At 45.2% G+C, this 20,916-nt stretch overlaps 3 protein-coding genes across 3 annotated transcripts in view; 1 reads left to right on the top strand and 2 right to left on the bottom strand.

Annotated features, from left to right (window-relative positions):
- The first annotated feature begins 1,342 nt into the window (after window positions 1-1,342).
- On the top strand, window positions 1,343-9,871 carry nipsnap2 (nipsnap homolog 2). The gene is made up of 10 exons (XM_056474388.1): window positions 1,343-1,479; window positions 2,172-2,311; window positions 2,390-2,435; window positions 5,046-5,140; window positions 5,232-5,302; window positions 6,244-6,384; window positions 6,884-6,915; window positions 7,802-7,896; window positions 8,136-8,219; window positions 9,348-9,871. Exons 1-10 carry the CDS (start codon window positions 1,388-1,390, stop codon window positions 9,410-9,412), a joined length of 861 nt encoding a protein of 286 aa, XP_056330363.1. The 5' UTR covers window positions 1,343-1,387; the 3' UTR covers window positions 9,413-9,871.
- Window positions 9,580-15,504, bottom strand: psph (phosphoserine phosphatase). The gene is made up of 6 exons (XM_056474389.1): window positions 15,165-15,504; window positions 14,846-14,992; window positions 12,994-13,128; window positions 10,499-10,644; window positions 10,265-10,413; window positions 9,580-10,113 (listed from the first exon to the last, which is right to left on the bottom strand). Exons 2-6 carry the CDS (start codon window positions 14,983-14,985, stop codon window positions 10,003-10,005), a joined length of 681 nt encoding a protein of 226 aa, XP_056330364.1. The 5' UTR covers window positions 14,986-14,992; window positions 15,165-15,504; the 3' UTR covers window positions 9,580-10,002.
- Window positions 15,505-16,055: 551 nt separating this feature from the next.
- Window positions 16,056-20,916, bottom strand: part of cep295 (centrosomal protein 295) — a 9,855-nt gene continuing 4,994 nt past the window's right edge. The window contains exons 11-17 of the mRNA XM_056474387.1: window positions 20,437-20,759; window positions 18,073-18,159; window positions 17,891-17,957; window positions 17,644-17,805; window positions 17,482-17,572; window positions 16,796-16,895; window positions 16,056-16,563 (exon numbers count right to left, since the gene is read on the bottom strand). Of these exons, the coding sequence (XP_056330362.1) occupies window positions 16,525-16,563; window positions 16,796-16,895; window positions 17,482-17,572; window positions 17,644-17,805; window positions 17,891-17,957; window positions 18,073-18,159; window positions 20,437-20,759 (869 nt within the window). The 3' untranslated portion in view covers window positions 16,056-16,524. The remainder of the gene's footprint in view (window positions 16,564-16,795; window positions 16,896-17,481; window positions 17,573-17,643; window positions 17,806-17,890; window positions 17,958-18,072; window positions 18,160-20,436; window positions 20,760-20,916) is intronic.

Below are 20,916 nucleotides of genomic sequence, written 5' to 3'. Positions count from 1 at the left end.
AATTTATAAAGCTTTTTAATGTCTCTCCATGTTAGAAGAGTATTTGAGATAATGAAATTTGTTGACAGTTTTTTTTTACATTTATAATAAAAGGCAGGGACTTTATTGGGAGCGCATTTGTTAAGGTTAATTCTGGGCATTTTGTGATTCCAGATATATTTAGAAAGCTGCTTATTAATGTCTTTATAACAGTATTGGGTAGGTGACAAGGATGAAAATAAATATAAACATTTAGGGAGAAGGTTCATTCTGATTACATTAATCCTACCCAAAAAAGAAATAATCCTGCAAGTGTTAAAAGTTATTTTTAATAACTTCAAATAGATGGAAATAATGTTTTTTTAATGAATCTGATTTTTAAATGTTGTCACTCAATGGGTAGAGGACAATGCACAAGACATCAGATCAAGGCAAACGCAGAGTGAGTTCAGCACTGTGTTATTAATGTTGTTTATGGTTTCACTGTAATAAGTTCATTATAAATGTCAATTGTGTACTGCATTAGTGAATATAATTTAAATCAATATTTTGTACTCTTATAACATTAGGAAATCAATTAGGAATTGACTCATGGAAACTTTAATGTAACACAGTTTGTTATATTTACCTTCGGCCCACAGATCTCCTTTAAGTTTGGTTTTTGGCCCGTCATAAACAGAGCTTATGAGCATCACTGGTGTGTACATATTAATAAAACACAGCAGGTTAAACAAACACACACTGAATATTTCAGAATCTACTGTTAAAGATTCAGAATTGTGTGAAATAATCATTTTAAAAACTGCAGATTTATGTGAAATGTTTTCGAGAGCATATTAGATAAAAACCTACAGTAACAAAAAATTAAGGTTTACAATGCAAATCCATTTAGTTCCACTTGTTTGGATCTATACATTTCATATATAGGCTAAACATTTGCATATTAGTCAGTAATATTACTGAAGTAAATATAAAAACTATATATATATATATATATATATATATATATATATATATATACAGCTGAAGTCAGATTTATTAACCACCCACTGTATATTTTCCCCAATTTCTGTTTAACGAAGAGAAGATTCAGCACATTTCTAAACATAATAGTTTTAATAACTCATTTCTAATTACTGATTCTTTATCTTTGCCATGATGACAAAGGATAAGAAAAAACAATGACAGGAGGGTGAATATTTCTGGCTTCAGCTCTACATATATAAGTAAATAAACAGATTCTAAAGTCTGCGGATTCTGCGCGCGCAGATTCGTCATTACCCATATATGGTCAATCCCGGTCTGGATCTGCTGTGCTGTGTGATCCCGCAAGCCTCTAGCGGCGGCGCCGTTGAACTGCAGCGGTTTAACCGTGCACGCGCCGCTGTTTGTGTGCTATCAGTGGAAGATGGCGACCAGAGTCCTTCACAGCTCCTGCTCCGGCCTGTACCGGGCTGCAGGACCGTCCCGGGGCAAAGGGCACGCGACTACCGTTATCAGGTCGGCCTCTTTATCTGCATTAACCGCTGTAAAACTGCTAGCGTTAGCTTTGCACTTTAGCAACACGCGAGCCACCGATAAACCAGTGTGCTGACGGAGAACAGCCTGATAACACTAGCAGCTCACCTCAGATCTGATTAGCACCGCTAGCTACTGTTTAACTCCACTAATCAGTGTTTTCACGTGTATGTGTGTGTTTACTGCTGTGTGAGTGACCGACAGAGTGTGTGTGCTAACAGCGAATCTGCGACTCAAGGTCATCATTCAGTTATGAACAACTTATGATGACGTCACAATATCACAAACACACCACCACCATCATCATCATCATCATCACTGTAAAGCAGCAGAATGACCACACACAGAGCTGCATTGCTGGATAAATCAGTGTTCATGTGCTCATATTAAACACAATGCTAATGTGCTGTGTGTGACTGAGGGACAGCCGGGTTATTAGCGCACATAACCTCATATATGAACACCTCTGGTATTGTTTACACTGTATAGTTCACTTCAGAACAGCATCAGCACTGTTTCACCGACTGTGAGCAGTGTTGGATCGTCCTCGGCTGCTCATGTGATTAGTGTAGAATCAGCACAGAACACTTCTGAAATGAGTGTATTAAGGTGAATATAGAGCCAGCTTCACCTCAGTGTGTGTGTAGTAAATGTGTGTATGCTGTGTGCCTCAGGAGTCTGTCAGCGTCCCATAACCGCCAGCGAGAGGACAGCTGGTTTAAGTCTCTGTTTGTGCGGAAGGTGGACCCCCGGAAAGACGCTCACTCACATCTGCTGGCCAAGAAGGAGGACAACAACCTCTACAAAATACAGTGTGAGTGTCAGCGCAAGCTCTGCGTCTCTGATTATACACTGATTCTGATGTGTGTGTGTGTGTGTGTGTGTGTTTCAGTTCACAATGTGAAGCCAGAGTGTCTGGAGGCCTACAACAAGCTCTGGTGAGTTGAACATGCAGTGTGTGTTGCAGCACTGTTTCTGAGACTCCTCACACACACACACACACACACACTCTGAGCTGAAGTTCACAGCAAATGTCCTGCTTTCTATTCCTGTCTGTGAGTGTCAGCGGCGCTGCAGGAGTCACTGAAGCTCATTCCTCAGGCCGTTACTGCTGACACAACACTGATTAATCAGAACAAACAGACCTCAGATCAGCAGAGCTCAACATAAAGGAGAATCAGGAGTGCTCAGACTGATAATGAAGGGGGAGTTCACTACTCTGCAGCACACAAAAGAAGATGTTCTGAAGAATGTTGGAGTCCTTTCAGACTTTCAGCAGTCCTGGTATTAGTTTTTGCTCCTGTGGTTAAATGAAGTCTTTAGCTAGGCAGGCAGAGCTCCTAGATACCCAAACTTTAGAAATATTAGCTGGTGCATTAGTGCAGCTATACTTTGACTACGCTGCAGAGGTAGATCTGATCAAATGAAATATACACTGCAGACGGCCCAAAATAAGTAGTGTGGAATTGTTATGAAAGTTCCTCTAAATTAGTGATGGTGTTTAAGATTTTAGAGAAAAGGGTCTCATACTATTTTCTTAATTATTATATGTTTTAGTTAGCGAGGGACACTGTCGTTCTACCAGAGCGTGTAGCGGGGATATTCATCCTTACGCCCCATTCACACGAGGCTTCAGCATCAACGCCTGACAGAGGGCGTGTCTGAGGTTGGGGCTGAGGTGATCATCATAGCAGCGTCAGCCAATGAAATTAGTCAGCAATAGGCCACTGTCATAGCTGGTGTATTTGCATACCGTGATCTGATTGGCTGACGCTTCCGTCTGCGCTTGAAAAGTTGAGCAAGTCCCAACTTCAGCAGCGAGCAACACCTCTGAAGCGGCGCTGACGGATCCACAATGCAGTTCGGCAACACCTGACATCACCCATTCAGAGTGAATAGGAAGTGTTGACGCTGACGCCCCGTGTGAATGAGGTGTTATACATTTAAGAGTGAATCTGGTGGAAATTCTTTGTTGTGTGCTGCTCTGCTGAACAGATTCAATTGGAGAGATTTTAGAAGGGAAATTAAAAAGTGTCTGTTTTACAGCTGAAGTTGCTGAGCTGATCATGTTTGCTCTCCATTTATGATTTGCTCATTCATTTTTTGAGAATATCGAGGACCACAATGGAAATAAGCCTGTGGCTCTTTTGTGTATTTTATCCTCTGCAGTTTTTAAAATGTGTATGAATCAGTCTAACTGGACTGGTTTGTATATCTTTGTTAAAATTATCAAATCAAAAACAGCCTGTATTTATATTATATATATATATATATATATATATATATATATATATATATATATATATATACACAGTCAGTCATGGTCGAAATGATTCATACCCCTGGCAATTTCTGACTAAGGGTGTACTCTCACTAGGTACTGTTGTCTTGAACCGTGCCAAAGCGTGATTGTCCCTCTCCCCCTCGGCCCGCACTCATACTGCCGTTTGCCTTCTGAAGCTGAGCCTGCTTTCGTCATGGATGATGCTCTGTTCAGTTTAACAGTACAGCAGTGCAGTGACACAGTCAGATCTTCAGCTGAACAGATCCAGCACTGCTGACGCTCAAATGTTGATGAAGTCCTGGTGCTGCAGGTATTGGGAGGTCTGCAGCAGGTGCAGCTGTGGTGCAGTGAGGGGTTTGAGTGTTTAATAAACTCTGACAGCTCGTGTTCATTCAACAGTCAGAATGATTAATAAATCCAGATTAAACAGTCCCTTAAAGTCACGTCTCGTCTTCAGTTTCGGGCTCAGGTGCACTTTACACTCACACTACAAGCATACCGCACCAAAGCCCAACCGAACCGCACTCTGACACACCTCATCCAACCGGGCCAGAGCCAACCAACTGAACCGCACCCTAAAGTGACTCTCAGTCAACCTGCAAGTTTTCTTTTGGACTGTAAATGACCCAGGCCTGTTCCTAAAGATGTTAAGATGATCTACAAGAGTGTTCATTCTCAGCTTTTATTTACATCTGAACATAACCTGTCGTCTCCTAAACTACTACATGCATTATAAAGTCCAGATGCTGTAGCTCAGCCCATATTCTGCTTGTTTTAAGGCAGGGGTGTCCAAACTCAGTCCTGGAGGGCCGGTGTCCTGGAGAGTTTAGCTTCAACCCTAATCAAACACACCTGAAGCAGCTGATCAAGCTCTTACTGGATCTGCTGAAAACTCCCTGGCAGGTGTGGTGAAGCAAGCTGGAGCTAAACTATGAAGGACACGGGCCACCAGAACAGAGTTTGGACACCCCTGATTAAGGACAAACTCCACATTTACCTCATTATTTCTGAAAACAAGACGATATGTTGAGCTAGCCTAGAAAATGCTTCTCAGTTGAAGAGGTGTTCAAAACACACGAGTGTATGTTGCAGAGTGTGTGTGTGTGTGTGTGTGTGTGTGTGTGTGTGTGTGTACTGTATATCTGCAGTCCTCCAGTGGTGTTTGTGCTGCAGGCTCTGAGAGGATCGTCATCACAGTACAGCCGTCATTGACCCCAGTTCTTTACCGTGGTAATCTGCAGCTTCCCCTCTCCTCTCTCTGCAGTGAGAACGTGTTGACCAACATCCACATTGACAAGAATTACCCGTGTGAGCTGGTGGGCACCTGGAACACCTGGTACGGGGAGCAGGATCAGGCCGGTAGGACACACACACACACACACCTGCAGTAGAGATATCTGCAATTTGTACGTCACGCTCGCAACCCTAACGTGTGCTGTTGACTCTGTAGTGCACTTGTGGAGGTACAGAGGAGGATATCCAGCCCTCACAGAAGTCATGAGTAAACTCAAGAATAACAAGGTGATACAGCACTACTACAACACCTACATCTACACCACTACACTACCACTACACTACAGCACTACACTACAGCACTACTACAACACCTACAACTACACCACTACACTACAGCACTACTACATCTACACTACTAAAGCTACACCACTACATTACCACAACACACATGCACTATTGTAGCTACACCACTACATTACAATATTACACTACCACTACACTACAGCACTACTACAACACAACTACTACATCTACACCACTACATTGCCACAACACACATGCTCTACTGCTGCTACACTACTACCACACCTCTACAGCTACACCACCACAGACAGAAATGCTCTGATGTTTCTCCGTCTGATATGTGGATGTTCTAGCCGTGGTGCTTCTGTCAGTGTGCGACTCTATAACCTGCTCTACTGATAAACCGCTCTACTGATGCTCGGTGTTTTACACACAGACGTACATATCTCCTGAGGTACAGGAGCAGGGTATCTGCAGGGGTCTTAAATCCACTAAAATGTTGTGTTGTAGGTCTCGTTTTAAACGGGTCTTAATTAATTGTCTTATGTTCATGTAAAGCTGTACGCAATTCAGCCAAAACACATCCAACCACTAACAATATATCTCAATAAATCTAATTAGATCCATTATTAGGTAAAGGAAGTGAGTCTCATATCATATGACGTCACACACTGTGCTGTAAATATATCAGGTCAACATTACTGAAATGATTTAAACACTGAATAATACAGACGTACACTCGTTTACTGAAGTAAAGACTCACTGACAGATTCCCTGTGGACCGACCCATGACTGACACATGCAGTGCAGATCATATGCTGATGTAGTGTGTGTGTCCTGTGCGCTCAGACACAGTAGTGCAGTATATATGATGTGTGTGTGCGCGTGTGTGTGTGTGTGTGCGCGTGTGTGTGTGTGTGCAGGAGTTTCTGGAGTACCGCAGTGAGCGAGGGAAGATGCTGCTGTCCCGCCGTAATCAGCTCCTGCTAGAGTTCAGCTTCTGGAACGAGCCTGTGCCACGAGACGGACCCAACATATACGAGCTGCGCTCTTACCAGCTCAGAGTGAGTGTGTGACGCGCTGAAAACACACACGCACGCACGCACAACATCCCTGCGGGGGCTAATGCTCATATATGCAGTGTGTGTGTCCTCTTCTGCCTCTTTACACACACTGTAGATGTGTCTCAGGAGTGTGTGTGTTTCAGTCGGAGCTCAAAGTACCACACAGATCATGTTTTACATCTGTCGCTATGGTGATGCACAAGCATCTGTAGCTCCGCCCTCTTCTGTAAAGAACACAATCTCATTTGCATTTAAAGCGACAGTCACCAAAACACCACAAAACCGCCCAATTTTCCTCTACCCGCCTGTTATTTTACACCCGCACAATTGTGTTCAAAACCGCCCAATCTGGCAACACTGACAGCAGAGACGCATTTACAGCTTGTGTAAAGGAGCAGAATAGCTCTGCAGTTAGGTGTGTGTGTGTGTGTGTGTGTGTGTGTGTGTCTCTCAGCTCCTCCTCTGATATTCACTGCTGTGTTTGTGCTGTTTTCTGCAGCCCGGCACCATGATCGAATGGGGAAACTACTGGTAAGAACACAAGAGCGACTCACCTCTGCAGTCTGAACAACACACTGCGTCAAACACACACACACACACACACAACTCTTCAGCATGCGCTCGGCCTGTTTAATATCAGCAGACGGTTCATCTCGAGACTTCCTTCAGGAATGGGGGATTTGTTTAAGCATCATCTCATGCTTTAATGCTGTTGATGTTCTGCTGTAGAGCTTTCTCATGATGGTAAAGGAACATTAATGAATGATTTTACCATGATGGAGGGAAGAGAAGCTGATCAAGGCCATACACTCAACACAATGAGCACTGATGCGTCTTCATGACTCTAATTGAGTTTATTATCCCCCAGATCATTGATTATTAAAGATGAGGCGCCACTGATTTACCAGTTGAGTCTGTTTACTTGCCTTTATAAGTGTGTTGATTCAGTTTTATGCTCATTAACTGATCTGCAGATGTCTCTCTGGTTTCTGGACGGTGCAGATCTATGAGTGGGTGGATCTGATCGGCTTAGTATTGAAAAGTTAAAGTTCTGTTCATTTGATCTTCTGAGTTACTCTCAACAGCGTTCCTCAGATTCTGAACAACCCTCTGCTCAGGAATAGCTGGAGACATGCAGGTGGTGTTCCAGGAGGCGTTTCTTTAATATCTCCCCTTAAATCTATCAATAGTCCACTGGTTTCTGAGCAATATGCGTTAAGAGCTTCGTTTGTTCCTCTGCTGAACAGACTTTCTCTGGATGTAGAGTTTTGAGCGGTCAGGAACCAAACATCTGAGGAGGAAACCGCAATAATATCAGCTGTATGAGCGGGTTAGAGGGCGCGTTGATCACGCTGCTGCTGGGAACTCAGCTGTGTGTGTTGTCTTGGAGGGATGTGTAATTGTGTGTGTCCATCAGGGCGAGAGCGATCGGTTACCGGCAGCACAACCGTGAGGCCGTCGGTGGATTCTTCTCTCAGATCGGCAGCCTCTACATGGTCCATCATCTGTGGGGTAAGAGTGTGTGTGTGTGTGTGTGTGTGTGCTGGTGGTTTACAAGGACAGTTCTTCAGTATAATCTCATATGTATGGCTTTAGTTGTACTCTATTATGGTGGTTTATAAGGACAGGGCTTGTTCAAATCTCTCAATCACATGTAAGGAGGTGTGTTTGAGAGCAATAGTCATCCACAGGTGTGGGGACGGGCTTCTAATACTGTGTTTTTACTGTATACGCGTGTGTGTGTGTTTCAGCGTATAAGGACCTGCAGTCCAGAGAGGACACGAGGAACGCCGCCTGGCAGCACGAGGGTTGGGATGAAGTCGTCTATTACACTGGTAAACACAGCTACTGCTGCTACATACATTACACTGACAGCCAATCAGAAGCCTCCACCACCAGGCCTTAAACTGCACTAGCAGAACACTTATCTAATGGTGAAGCTGTCAGGTCTATTCAGAGATAACATCCTCCTGGATCTGCTTTATCCCTGATGTGATGTGTACGTCTGCGTTTATTCAGTTGCCGGTGACTCTGCGGCTCATGTGACCCCAATCTGATTTTCTTCTCCAGTCATGTGCACAGATGGGATATGGCGCGTGTGTGTGTGTGTGTTAGCAGGATGGATTCTGTTTATGTTGGGAACACGTGAGCACATGTAAACAATAATGAAACCCTGTGAACAGACCAAGTACAGGAATGGAGACAAGAGCTCTTATGATCAGCTGTTATGGCCTGTTTCCTCTCAGTGGTCTGGTTCGGTACGCGTCTATGGACGTTTCCACTGTCAAAAGGTACCTAGCAGCTGAACACTATTGGTATCTACAGCTGAACACTACTGGTGTACAGAGATCCGTCACTCACAGAAGCAGGAGAATGAAAACAGAGGAAGCTCCATTATTAAACACACAGCTGAGACATTACAGCGTAATAATATATACATATAATAACAAGCCACAGTCGACCCGAGCTCAGACAAACCTAAACAGCCACAAAGACAAGAGGAGCAGAATCTGCCGTGTCCTGTTGTTGTTTACGAGCCCGTCTGAAGCATGAGTGGGTTCTCTTTCTCCAGAGTGTAGGACATTTCGCCATATTTTCCCACAAGATCCACACACACGACTGTCAGTGAAGGACCACACACACACACACATCGTGAAATGCTGAAGTTTCTTCTTTCCATTCGGCGTGCGTTATTAAACTCCATCACACTCTCATCAGTTCTTCCTCCTTATTTGAGTCTAATAGCCCAGTTTGTCATGGGGGGCATGAATAAAATGTTCATGAGTGATGGTGACACTGCCGAACTGCAGTTAGAGTCACCCAAAATGACACTGTCAGATGAACCCCGGCCGGATGTGTTCAATCACTCAGAGATGTCACACATATTCTCAAACATACACACACACACACACACACACACACACACACAAGCGTCTGATTGGTGTAACTGTTGTTGTGTGCAGTGCCGCTGATTCAACACATGGAGTCCAGGATCATGATCCCGCTGAAGAACTCTCCACTGAAGTAACACACACACACACACACACACACTGCTGCTGAGTCCCCATCAGATGAAGACAGACAGCAGACCCTCTACTGCCGAGATCATCCGGATCAACACACACACACACACACACACACACACACATCTGTCATATAGAGTTAAGTTGAACATGATGGAGCGCTCTGCAGATCTCCAGAACACAGCCAGCAGCCATCGGTCTGTATTTATTGCATATTTATTAGCTGTACATGTAAAGCCCACACAGATGAGGAGCGGGACAGCAGCAGCAGCAGATTGATCAATGCTTCGGTCAGGCTGTGTGCAGACGTCTGAGTTACTGTATTTGATTTGGATTGTGTTTCTACATAGATGTGCGTTTGATATGATTCTGCTCTGATTGAGGATGTGTTCTGTGTGTGTGACGGCCGCATGCTCAATCGCTCATCTGTTAATCAATAAATCATCTTCTCTATAGTAAAATCAGCTCAGTGTGCTGGAGTCAGCTTATTAAACATACAGTACTCGGACATCACCCTGTAACAAACTCTAAAACACATGAGGATTAAAAGTGTGTGTTATTGAGGCTAGTAAAGGCACGGTGTGTGTGTGTGTGTTCAGATCTTGTCCAGTTCTTTACTGAGCTCAGAGAAGCTGCTGACGTACCATGAGCTCTTCTCCTTCACCTGTGGACGCAGCACATTCCCTCCAAACCCGATGAAGGCGCTCTGAAACACACACACACACACACACACACACACACACACACACGAGTATGAAACGCTGTATTTTTATCCATGTCTCATGATGGAGATGGTAACAGTGATTTCTGCATGACAGAGCTCTGTCTGTATAGTGTGAGTGCACATATTGACTCACAGCCGGTGGGCAGGCCTCCAGGTCCGTGGCTCCGTCTCCAATCATCAGGATGTTCTGGAAGCCGTGCTGCTCCTTCAGCATGCTGATCACTCGGCCCTTCCCTCCGCTCTGAGCCGTGGGCTGGGACTCATCGAAGCCTGCGTACTCTCCTGACACACACACACACACACACAGCGGCAGTCAGACTCGAACCCTCCAGCGCCACCACAGCAGCAGCATCAGAGCGGCTCTCACCATTGAAGTAGAACTTGAGTCTGTTGGCGAAGACGTGCTGCAGCGGGATGCAGAGCTGAGACGCCACATGCTCCACGATACAGCGGAAACCCCCGGACACCAGGAACACCTGCACACCGCGCTGCTGCAGCTTCTGGACCAGCTCCCTATGTAGAGCACACTACATCAGCACACTATACTTACTGCATCTGTACTATACTATACATAGTACACGTGTGTGTATATATATACATACACACTGTAAACTGAAAAACTTTTTTACAAGGTATAAATGGCATCTACAGGGAATCTGGTTAAGCACATAGGGTAGACATGCCAACAATATGAAATCGGGTTTAATGTATAGGGTATAAATGCCGCCTATAGGGAATCGAGGTTAGCGTTTAGGGTATAAATACCGCATACAGGAAATCGGGTTTAGCGTATAGGGTATAAATGCCGTATAGGGAATCTGGTTTAGCATATAGGGTATAAATGCCGTATAGGGAATCTGGTTTAGCATATAGGGTATATATATATATATATATATATATATATATATATATATATATATATATATATATATATATATATATATATATATGCGCCGCCTATGGGGAATCGAGCTTAGCATTTAGAGTATAAATGTCACCTACAAGGAATCAGTTTTAGCGTATAGGGTAGACATGCCGTGTATAGGGTATAAATGCCGCCTACAGGGAATCAGGTTTAGTGTATAAAGGTAGACATGCTGCCTATAGAAAATCGGGTTTACTGTATAAGGTATAAACGCCACCTATAGGGAATCCAGTTAAGTATATAGGGTATAAATGGTGCCTGTAGTGAATTGGGTTTAGCGTATAGGGCATAAATGCTGCCTATAGGGCATTGAGTTTAGCGTATAGGGCATACATGCTGCCTATAGGGAATCGGGTTTAGCGTATAGGGCATACATGCTGCCTATAGGGAATCGGGTTTAGCGTATAGGGCATAAACACCACATACAGGAAATCAAGTTTAGCATATAAGGTATAAATTATGCCTATAGGGAGTCCAGTTTAGTGTATAGGGTATACATGCCACCTATAGGAAATCGTGTTTAACCTATAGGGTATAAATGATGCCTATAGGAAATCGGGTTTAACCTATAGGGTATAAATGACGCCTATAGGAAATCGGGTTTAACCTATAGGGTATAAATGACGCCTATAGGAAATCGTGTTTAACCTATAGGGTATAAATGACGCCTATAGGAAATCGTGTTTAACCTATAGGGTATAAATGATGCCTATAGGGAATCGTGTTTAACCTATAGGGTATAAATGACGCCTATAGGAAATCGGGTTTAACCTATAGGGTATAAATGACGCCTGTAGGGAATCGTGTTTAACCTATAGGGTATAAATGATGCCTATAGGAAATCGGGTTTAACCTATAGGGTATAAATGACGCCTATAGGAAATCGGGTTTAACCTATAGGGTATAAATGCCGCCTATAGGGAATCGTGTTTAACCTATAGGGTATAAATGACGCCTATAGGGAATCGTGTTTAACCTATAGGGTATAAATGCCGCCTATAGGGAATCGTGTTTAACCTATAGGGTATAAATGCCGCCTATAGGGAATCGTGTTTAACCTATAGGGTATAAATGACGCCTATAGGGAATCGTGTTTAACCTATAGGGTATAAATGACGCCTATAGGGAATCGTGTTTAACCTATAGGGTATAAATGACGCCTATAGGAAATCGGGTTTAACCTATAGGGTATAAATGCCGCCTATAGGAAATCGGGTTTAACCTATAGGGTATAAATGCCGCCTATAGGGAATCGTGTTTAACCTATAGGGTATAAATGACGCCTATAGGAAATCGGGTTTAACCTATAGGGTATAAATGCCGCCTATAGGAAATCGGGTTTAACCTATAGGGTATAAATGCCGCCTATAGGAAATCGGGTTTAACCTATAGGGTATAAATGCTGCCTATAGGGAATCGTGTTTAACCTATAGGGTATAAATGACGCCTATAGGGAATCGTGTTTAACCTATAGGGTATAAATGACGCCTATAGGAAATCGTGTTTAACCTATAGGGTATAAATGCCGCCTATAGGGAATCGTGTTTAACCTATAGGGTATAAATGACGCCTATAGGGAATCGTGTTTAACCTATAGGGTATAAATGCCGCCTATAGGGAATCGTGTTTAACCTATAGGGTATAAATGACGCCTATAGGGAATCGTGTTTAACCTATAGGGTATAAATGACGCCTATAGGGAATCGTGTTTAACCTATAGGGTATAAATGACGCCTATAGGAAATCGGGTTTAACGTATAGGGCATACATGCCGCCTATAGGGAATTAGGATTTCCTTCACAATTATGTGACACTCTCCATTAATGTAGTGCTGATCATCTACTGTTAATAATTAATTCAGGGTGTTTTCCCAGAGCAGGAGTACAGTTGTACATGGTGTGTGTGTGCGTGTGTTGTAAATGAATCTGGGGTCAGACCTGATGCCAGGTGTCAGCTGAGGAGGGTGGTCTGTGATCAGCTTGTTGACTTGTTCCCTTGAGCACTTGATGATGGACAGACGCTCACTGAGTGCCGTCTGAAATGACATGGAGCCGCCCATCGCCTTACGGGTCCTGAAAAACACACACACACACACACTTACTACTGCTGCTGGACACTAGACCGACCAGGACTCAAGTCTTTACATTCAGTCTGACCTTGTGGAGGAGTGTTTTAATCTGGTATGTGTGTGTGTGTGTGTGTGTGTGTGTGTGTGTGTGCACTGCCATTATCACATCCTTCATGATGTCTGAAGGTTTGCAGATGCCAGTGTGTCACATGTATAAACACATACGGTGGCTGAGAGGGCTCAAGCTCAGTTCCCCTCAGCTCTCAGTCATTAGAGTAAACACAGCAGATATAGAGACTTCTTTGCAATAAATGTGTTAAATAAAGTGTGTTAAACCTCATCTGAATTAGGTCAATAGGCTATAAACACGCTGACTTTTGATTTCAGCCAGCCTGCCTCTTCTGGTGATCTGTCTTTCCATTATAAAATCGCCTCGTTTGAGATCTGATTTCTTCCTAAATGAGTGCTGTTCACTGCCTGATGGTTATATGATATAGAGTGAGTCTCAGACTGGACATGCAGCACTGCATTTCCCATTAAGCTTTTACTGGAAGGTTATCATTGTAATGAGTCCATGAGATGGTGCTGATGTTGGTTTGAAGCAAACTTACATGCCAATATTCAATAAAGTAGCGCTAAACTATATTCACTGTTCAAAAATGAAGCAATATGGGAATATAAAACCAAGTTTCCCTCAGTTGAGAAGTGTGTATTTTTGCCGCAGTATAAAATGCAGCCATTTGATTGGCTGACGGGCTTGTCGACCTTCTTCACGTCAGGTTGTTGATAGAAGGGCTACAGCTGAGGCCAGAAGTTAACAATTATTTAAAAATGTTATTAAATGAGCTGTTTTTGCCCCACCCCTCACAGTAATGTACAACAGTAATTATACAGAGTATTACTGATGTTATTAACTACATTTCCCATTAAACTGCGCTTTATTAAAGTCTGCATGAAGCAGAAGCTGTAAACATTATATAACACCGTGTTGTGACGCAGTTCCCAGAGAAATGGAATATTAAATGAGTAAACAGTGGGCGGGGCTTGTTTCTCTACTGCGAGCTGATTGGATGTAGTAAAGTAGGCGTGTCATTGAGTAAGCTGGGGAAAGGGTTTAAGGAGAGTTATTACAGCCTAACAGGCTCCTCCTCCTGCTCATACTTTCTGTTTGATGCGGTCAAAACTGACAGCTGGAGGGGCGTGGTCAAGTATGTTAGCCCCGCCTAATTCCTCAGATTGGCCTAATCTGAGAACTTAACTGAACACAAACAGGAAGTGCATTTGCAGATGTCAATTTCAGATTACAAGATAAAACTCTTTATTTTCTCATGACACACACACATGAACTGTTCAGCACTAATCTAGCAATGTGAGCTAACGAAATCTAAATCTTTATGGTTAGTCTTGATTTCATGGGGACTTTAAGACCCGCCCCAACTCTCTCAGTAACATGCAGTCATTGTTGTGGTAGTGTCGTAAATAACTATGCTGTACTGTGCGTATCCACAGCTGTATCCCTTCTAGACTTCACGTTCAGTCCTGACAGCCATAACCCCGCCCTTCACATGTAAATGAGTGGCACGTGAGCCAATCAAATCGCACTCCGGCTAAAGTTTCCTAGCTTCACTTTTCTACAATGAAAACAGGTAGAGGCGCGGTTTGAACAGTCTACACATACTTTCACACGCTTCATCGCTAATGTGTGTGTGTGTGTTACTGACATCTCCGTGACCGCGTCCCCGACTCCGCAGAATTTGGCGAGCTCGTCGATGCCCTCCTCCCGGATCACGGTGCTGTCCACATCAAAGCACACCGCGTCCGCCCGCCGCAGCAGATCCCGGGTCTGAGCCTCGGTCAGCATCGGGAGCCTGCACACACACACATACATACATACCGGAGAGCATCAGACACACAAGACTGGGGAGCTCACTCATCCGGACACCGCGATCAGCTCGGTTTACAGCGCTGTTAGTGACCCTCTGCGCCTTCAGACGGTGAACGGTGCTATTTAACGGTGTGTTCGGTGCTGCGGGAACTCACCTGAATGCCGGAGTGAGTGTTCGGTTCAAAACCGGCGAGCGCGTCCACACCGAGCCCCGCTGAACGCTGCACTCAGCTGACACTCACCAGCAGCCAATCACAGCGCTCTGCTCACAGACACGCTCAGCTCTGATTGGTCAGAGGCTCCCGACAATGACGACACAGGAAACACGGGATGCTCGGTATTTAACGTTAGTGTTCCGCTGAAGTGATTATTAATCTGCAGTTCGGTATCGAGGAAAACACACTAGCGGGAACGATGACGGAGAGTGATTATAACGACAGAAGCGGATGAAGTTTGATCAGTCGGTGTGTAGGTCTGAATACTCGTCCAACACACACACACACACACACACACACACACACACACACACACACACACACACACACACACACACTGCACTTCTACAATCCTGCACGCTGGCTGATTTATGAGCCTGTTTACCCGCGGAGAACGCCCCAATACTGGTCGCCACGGTGACACGAGTCCCCCTGAGCCTGTATGCGTTCAGGTTTAAGTCCTCACCGGCATATAAAAACAAGACCTCACACACACAGACTCCCTGGAGCCTCACAGAACACGAACACACTACAGGAATGAGGCTCTCTCGCTCACACACACACACACTAAAGGAATGAGGCTCTCTCGCTCTCACACACACGCACAGAAGGAATGAGGCTAACACAAAGGAATGAGGCTCTCCCGCTCGCTCTCTCTCTCTCTCTCTCTCACACACACACACACACACACACACACAGACAGAATGAGTCTCTCTCACGCGCTTCTGTTGTTTGTTAATCATGTACGCTTCAGGTTTGCACATTTTGACGGGTAAATGTTAATAACTGGAGTCAGAGTTGAGGATCTGATGATGAGAGGGTAAACATGTATAGAATAAACTCCTTTAATTAAGTTACCTGAACATAAACACAGTTAAACAGGTGATCTACAGTGTACAACACCAACATTAAACATCACATGAAGAATCAACCTGCAGAGAAACTCAGGTCGTGTCTGAAATCAAGTGATTCCCATCAGGCATGTTTGTCTGCATCTGTAGTGTTCAGTGCATGTAAGCGTCACTACACATCACCTGTTCTCACACACCGAGCAATGAGCCGCTGAAACGGCACCGTCTGCAGCTGTGATCAGACGTGGACGGGTCTGATCTCTCGGCAGATACTCCTCCAGGAGCAGCCAGACATGTGGAGCTCCTCAATCTGCTGCTGAGTGAGGTCACAGGGGTCAGCACAGATGGAGGAGGGGTCACTGGTGCGTGCACACACACACACACAGAGAGAGATTAATACACAAAACCTGAGTGCAGCGGTGAACACACACACACACACAGTCAGCTGATCAGCTCTTGGGTCTGGCCCTCAGGTTCTCCAGGGTCTTCTGTAGGAGAGAGAGAGAGCAGCATGAGGAGAGAAACACTGAAGACTACACACCACTCCTCTGCTGCTCTGAGCATATACACAGCAGAGTGTGTGTGTGTGTGTGTGTGTGTAAGTGCGCAAGATTGTGTAGTGAGTCTAAGAGTGTGTGTATGAGTACATAAGAGTGTGTTTGTGCACGTGTGAGTGTGTACAATTTTGTGTGTGTGTGTGTGTGTGTGTGTGTGTCTGACCCTGTGGAAGTCTCTGGCTCTCTCTCTGTTGTTGGTGTATGACTGCTGGCGGATCTGCATCTGCTTCCTTTGCTTCACCTCCTCCAGCTGACTGTACAACCTGACACACACACACACACGTTTGTTTCACCATCTTAGTGAGCACATTACACAGACTTCTGTTGTTTTCCTGTCAGGTTAATGATGTCTGTGGCCTTACCCAACACCAGGAGCTTGTTTTTATTTCTACAGCTAAACCACACACACACACACACACACACACACTGCACCATTCCTCCACGTGTTCAGAGCTGATTGAGCTCTTGTGATGATAGTTTGAGGAATGCTGGTGTTCAGTGGTGTACTGTTGACGTCAGCTCTTCACACTCCCCTGTGTCTCCTCAGCAGCAGCAGCTCTTACAGTGGAGTCTGAGTCGGAGCGCCACAGACACACACACACGTGTGTAGTGTTCACAGAACACACAACTCCACAGTAGTGCTTACACAGAAAATGGGGGGACAGTGAGACTGATAACGGCAGCTAGAGGAGACCGAGGTCAAGGGTTACATCCAGACAGTCACACTCAGGAAAATAAAGCAGAAGAGCTGATTCAGATCATCATCATCATCAGGCCTCATATCTGTAGCTGCGTTTGCAAACTGCTGATAAACACACGTTTCCCTCGTGTGTGTGTGTGTTCCTGTACCTGTGTGTGCGCTGCAGCATCTCTGCCTCCTGCCGCCGCCGGTGCTCCTCAGTGCAGATCCTGACCTCACACACACTCTTCAGCCCGTCCGCTGTGTGTGAAAGCAGTGTGTTCAGATCAGACACACACACACTTATGATCATGCTGTCAGCGGGACGTTACCTGAGGCTGATGCGGGTTGGGTGTGTGTTGTGGACGGGTTATGACATGTGGTGTTTCTGCGGTGTGTGTGTTTGATCTGTGCAGCTCTGAGCGCTGATCTCTGAGCCAGACGGTCCCGACGCTGCCGCTGAACAGGAGAACACTGAGCCTCCAGCAGCATCACTGCAACACACACACACACTCGTTATATTCACACACACACACACACACACACAGGTCCAGCAGTTCATAAGCAGAGTCCACCAACCTGCATGAGGGAACGCCGGCTCTGATTGGCTGCTGTGCTGCTCCTCTGCATGGCTCAGCTCTTCCTCCTGAACACACACACACACACACACACACACTAAATGATTAGTGGTTGTCAGTCCTTGGCCCCCTTGCACATTTCGTACGTCTCTTGGGTGTGTGTGTGTTTGGTAAGAGACTCACCTGAGCTACAGCAGAGCTCTCAGACTCCGGCAGACTGATGAAGGACAGCACAGACTCCTCCAGGATACCCTTCAGCTCTCCTGCTGCCTGCACACACACACACACACGTTAATGATGCAGGCAGATTCTGTACCAGCACATCTCAGATCAGCGCGTGTGTTAAACTGCTCTCTGAGATCCGCACAGCAGGTGTGTGTCTGAGCTACACACATTTACACGCTCATTCAGAACCACAGGAGTCACCACTACAATCAGAAGCTGCTTATTGACCATATTTGGAAAGGTCATGAATATTAATGAGCTCTGCTCTGACACTGGGCTTCTCATCAGGATCTTCTCTCTCTTGCACGCACACACACACACACACACACACACAGTCTCAATCAGCACACTAGCTGATGTAAATGTCATATTTCAGTTGTTCTAGACCCATCCAGCTGTTTATTCATGTTCAAAATAATTAAATTACAGACTCCTAACAGAACCACAGCTCTCGTTCATCACGGTCATCATTCACTAACTAGTGAACAACGGTGCTGACTGAGACGCACCCCAGTGTGATGCACTCTGAAATAAACACGTAAATAATCAAGCTTTATTGGTCAGGAACTATATTTTACCCGGGTTGGTTCCTCTTGTTTCCACTGAGTGGTATGGTACAGTATGGTTCTGTACGCTTTTATGGCCCGTTTCCACTGTCAAAGGGTACCTAAAAGCAAACCATACCCTACCACTTTTTGGTCACCCTTTTGAAAGGGTACCAACAGGCCCAGAGTTAGACGTGCAGCTGAACACTACTGGTGTACAGAGATCCGTCACTCACAGAAGCAGGAGAATGAAAACAGAGGAAGCTCCATTAGCTATCATCATCATCACCTTCTGGACTATTATGAACTGGGAATGACAGATTCACACGGGGCGTCAGCTTCAACACTTCATCAGGCGTTGCCGAACTGCATTGTGGATCCGTCGGCATCGCTTCAGTGGTGTTGCTCGCTGCAGAAGGGAAATTCTCAACTTTTCAAGCGCCGACGGACGTCTCAGCCAATCAGATTGTTTTATGCAAATTCACCAGCTCAGACAGTAGTCGATGGCTGACTAATTTCATTGGCTGACGCTGTTATGACGATCGCGTCAGCCCCAACACACACGCCCTCGGCCAAGCGTTGATGCTGAAGCCCCGTGTGAATCATAACAGAGGCTCCATGTGCTGCTGAAGATTACACACACAGATGACAGCTCTGCTCTGACTGTGGGCTATATTATATTTCCTGTTGTTTTTGAACCCAAATAAGGACTAAATGTCTGCTGTGTGTAGTTTATCTGTAATTGTTATCATATCGGGGACTGTAAGGGTCTGTATATGTTCATATATTTATTTACTTAATATAATTACAGACGTTATAGTGGGCTATTTCACATTATCACTGATCTGCAGTTATAATCAACTCATGTGCATAGAAAGGTTAGTAATGAACATTATTACACAAGTGTTTATGTGTGTAAAGCGTCTGTTGTGTGTGAAGTGCTTCTCATATAATATGTGAACACCTCCCCCAGTAAAAATGACGTCATCTGAAACTCTCTGTCGTACACCACGGCCACCAAAAGGGGACCCTTTAGGCCAGGGGTCACCAAACTTGTTCCTGGAGGTCCGGTGTCCTGCAGATTTTAGCTCCAACCCTAATCAAACACACCTGAACAGGCTAATCAAGGTTTTACTAGGTATACTTGAAACATCCAGGCAGGTGTGTTGAGGCAAGTTGGAGCTAAACCCTGCAGGGACCCCGGCCCTCCAGGACCGAGATTGGTGACCCCTGCTTTAGGCAGTGGAAATGCAAGCTTGATAAAGGTGACCCGTACTGTACCAGTCAGTGGAAACGGGCCATTAAATCATCTCTTTAACTTGAGAGAGAGAGATATTTAATTCAATCGAGTAGTGTCGTGGATGTAATGTATGATAGATTACAGAAGAGACGGACAGGGATGTAGTGTTGTGAAGCTGTAATGTACATGAACACACAGGCAGTGATCATCATCATCATCATCATCATCATCCTCATCATCCAGCTCTGCATAAACAGACGAGTGTAATGAAGTACATCACTGTTCTTTCACTTCAGTAAGAGCTGTGTGATGTGATATTAACAGCAATAAACTCCTCCATCTACATGTGTGTGTTTCCTCAGATAACGTCAGCATGACCCGGAGGCTACCGCTGTTTTTCCTGTATTGTGACGCAGCTCCTAGACTGATGGAATATTAAACAGTGGGCATGCACAGATCAATAGTTCAACACAAAACTAGCAGCAGTGTTGTGTTTAGATGAGAGAATCAGTGTGTGTGTGTGTGATGCAGCTCCACCTGTGCTCTCTCCAGCAGCTCCGTCAGTGTGCTCTCCTTCACTTCCTGTGCGGGAGGATCTTCTTCCTGTAGTGTGCTCATGTTGGTGTCCGTCACCTCACAGAGAGACTCATGGGTAATGGAGAGCGGGTCCGCTGACGTCCGCAGCTCAGGCTCGGCGTGTGGCTCGGAGCGCATCTGCTGCAGGGCATGATGGGATTGATCAGCTGACTGCAGCCAATCAGAGACGCCCAGCTCTGCGTCCAGCGGCGCCGTCGACAGATCCGCGCTCTGGTTCAGTGTGATTTCAGTGGCCAGAGGCAAAAACACAGCCGACGGGTCATCTAACACACAGAGGACAAGATGAACATGAGTGTTGATCATATCACCCAAGCTGAACCCTGATCTGGGCTTCTGCTCCTCTCGTACAGAGTCAGATCCCTCCAGCAAGCCCTTGTGTGTTTAAAGAGGTCTAATCAGAGGGTCTGGCTGGAACGAGGG

This window comes from Danio aesculapii, chromosome 15 (assembly GCF_903798145.1).
Source record: "Danio aesculapii chromosome 15, fDanAes4.1, whole genome shotgun sequence".
Classification (NCBI taxonomy): Eukaryota; Metazoa; Chordata; class Actinopteri; order Cypriniformes; family Danionidae; genus Danio; species Danio aesculapii.
Note: the sequence above shows the minus strand (reverse complement) of the source record. Positions and strands in the feature narration are given on the sequence as shown.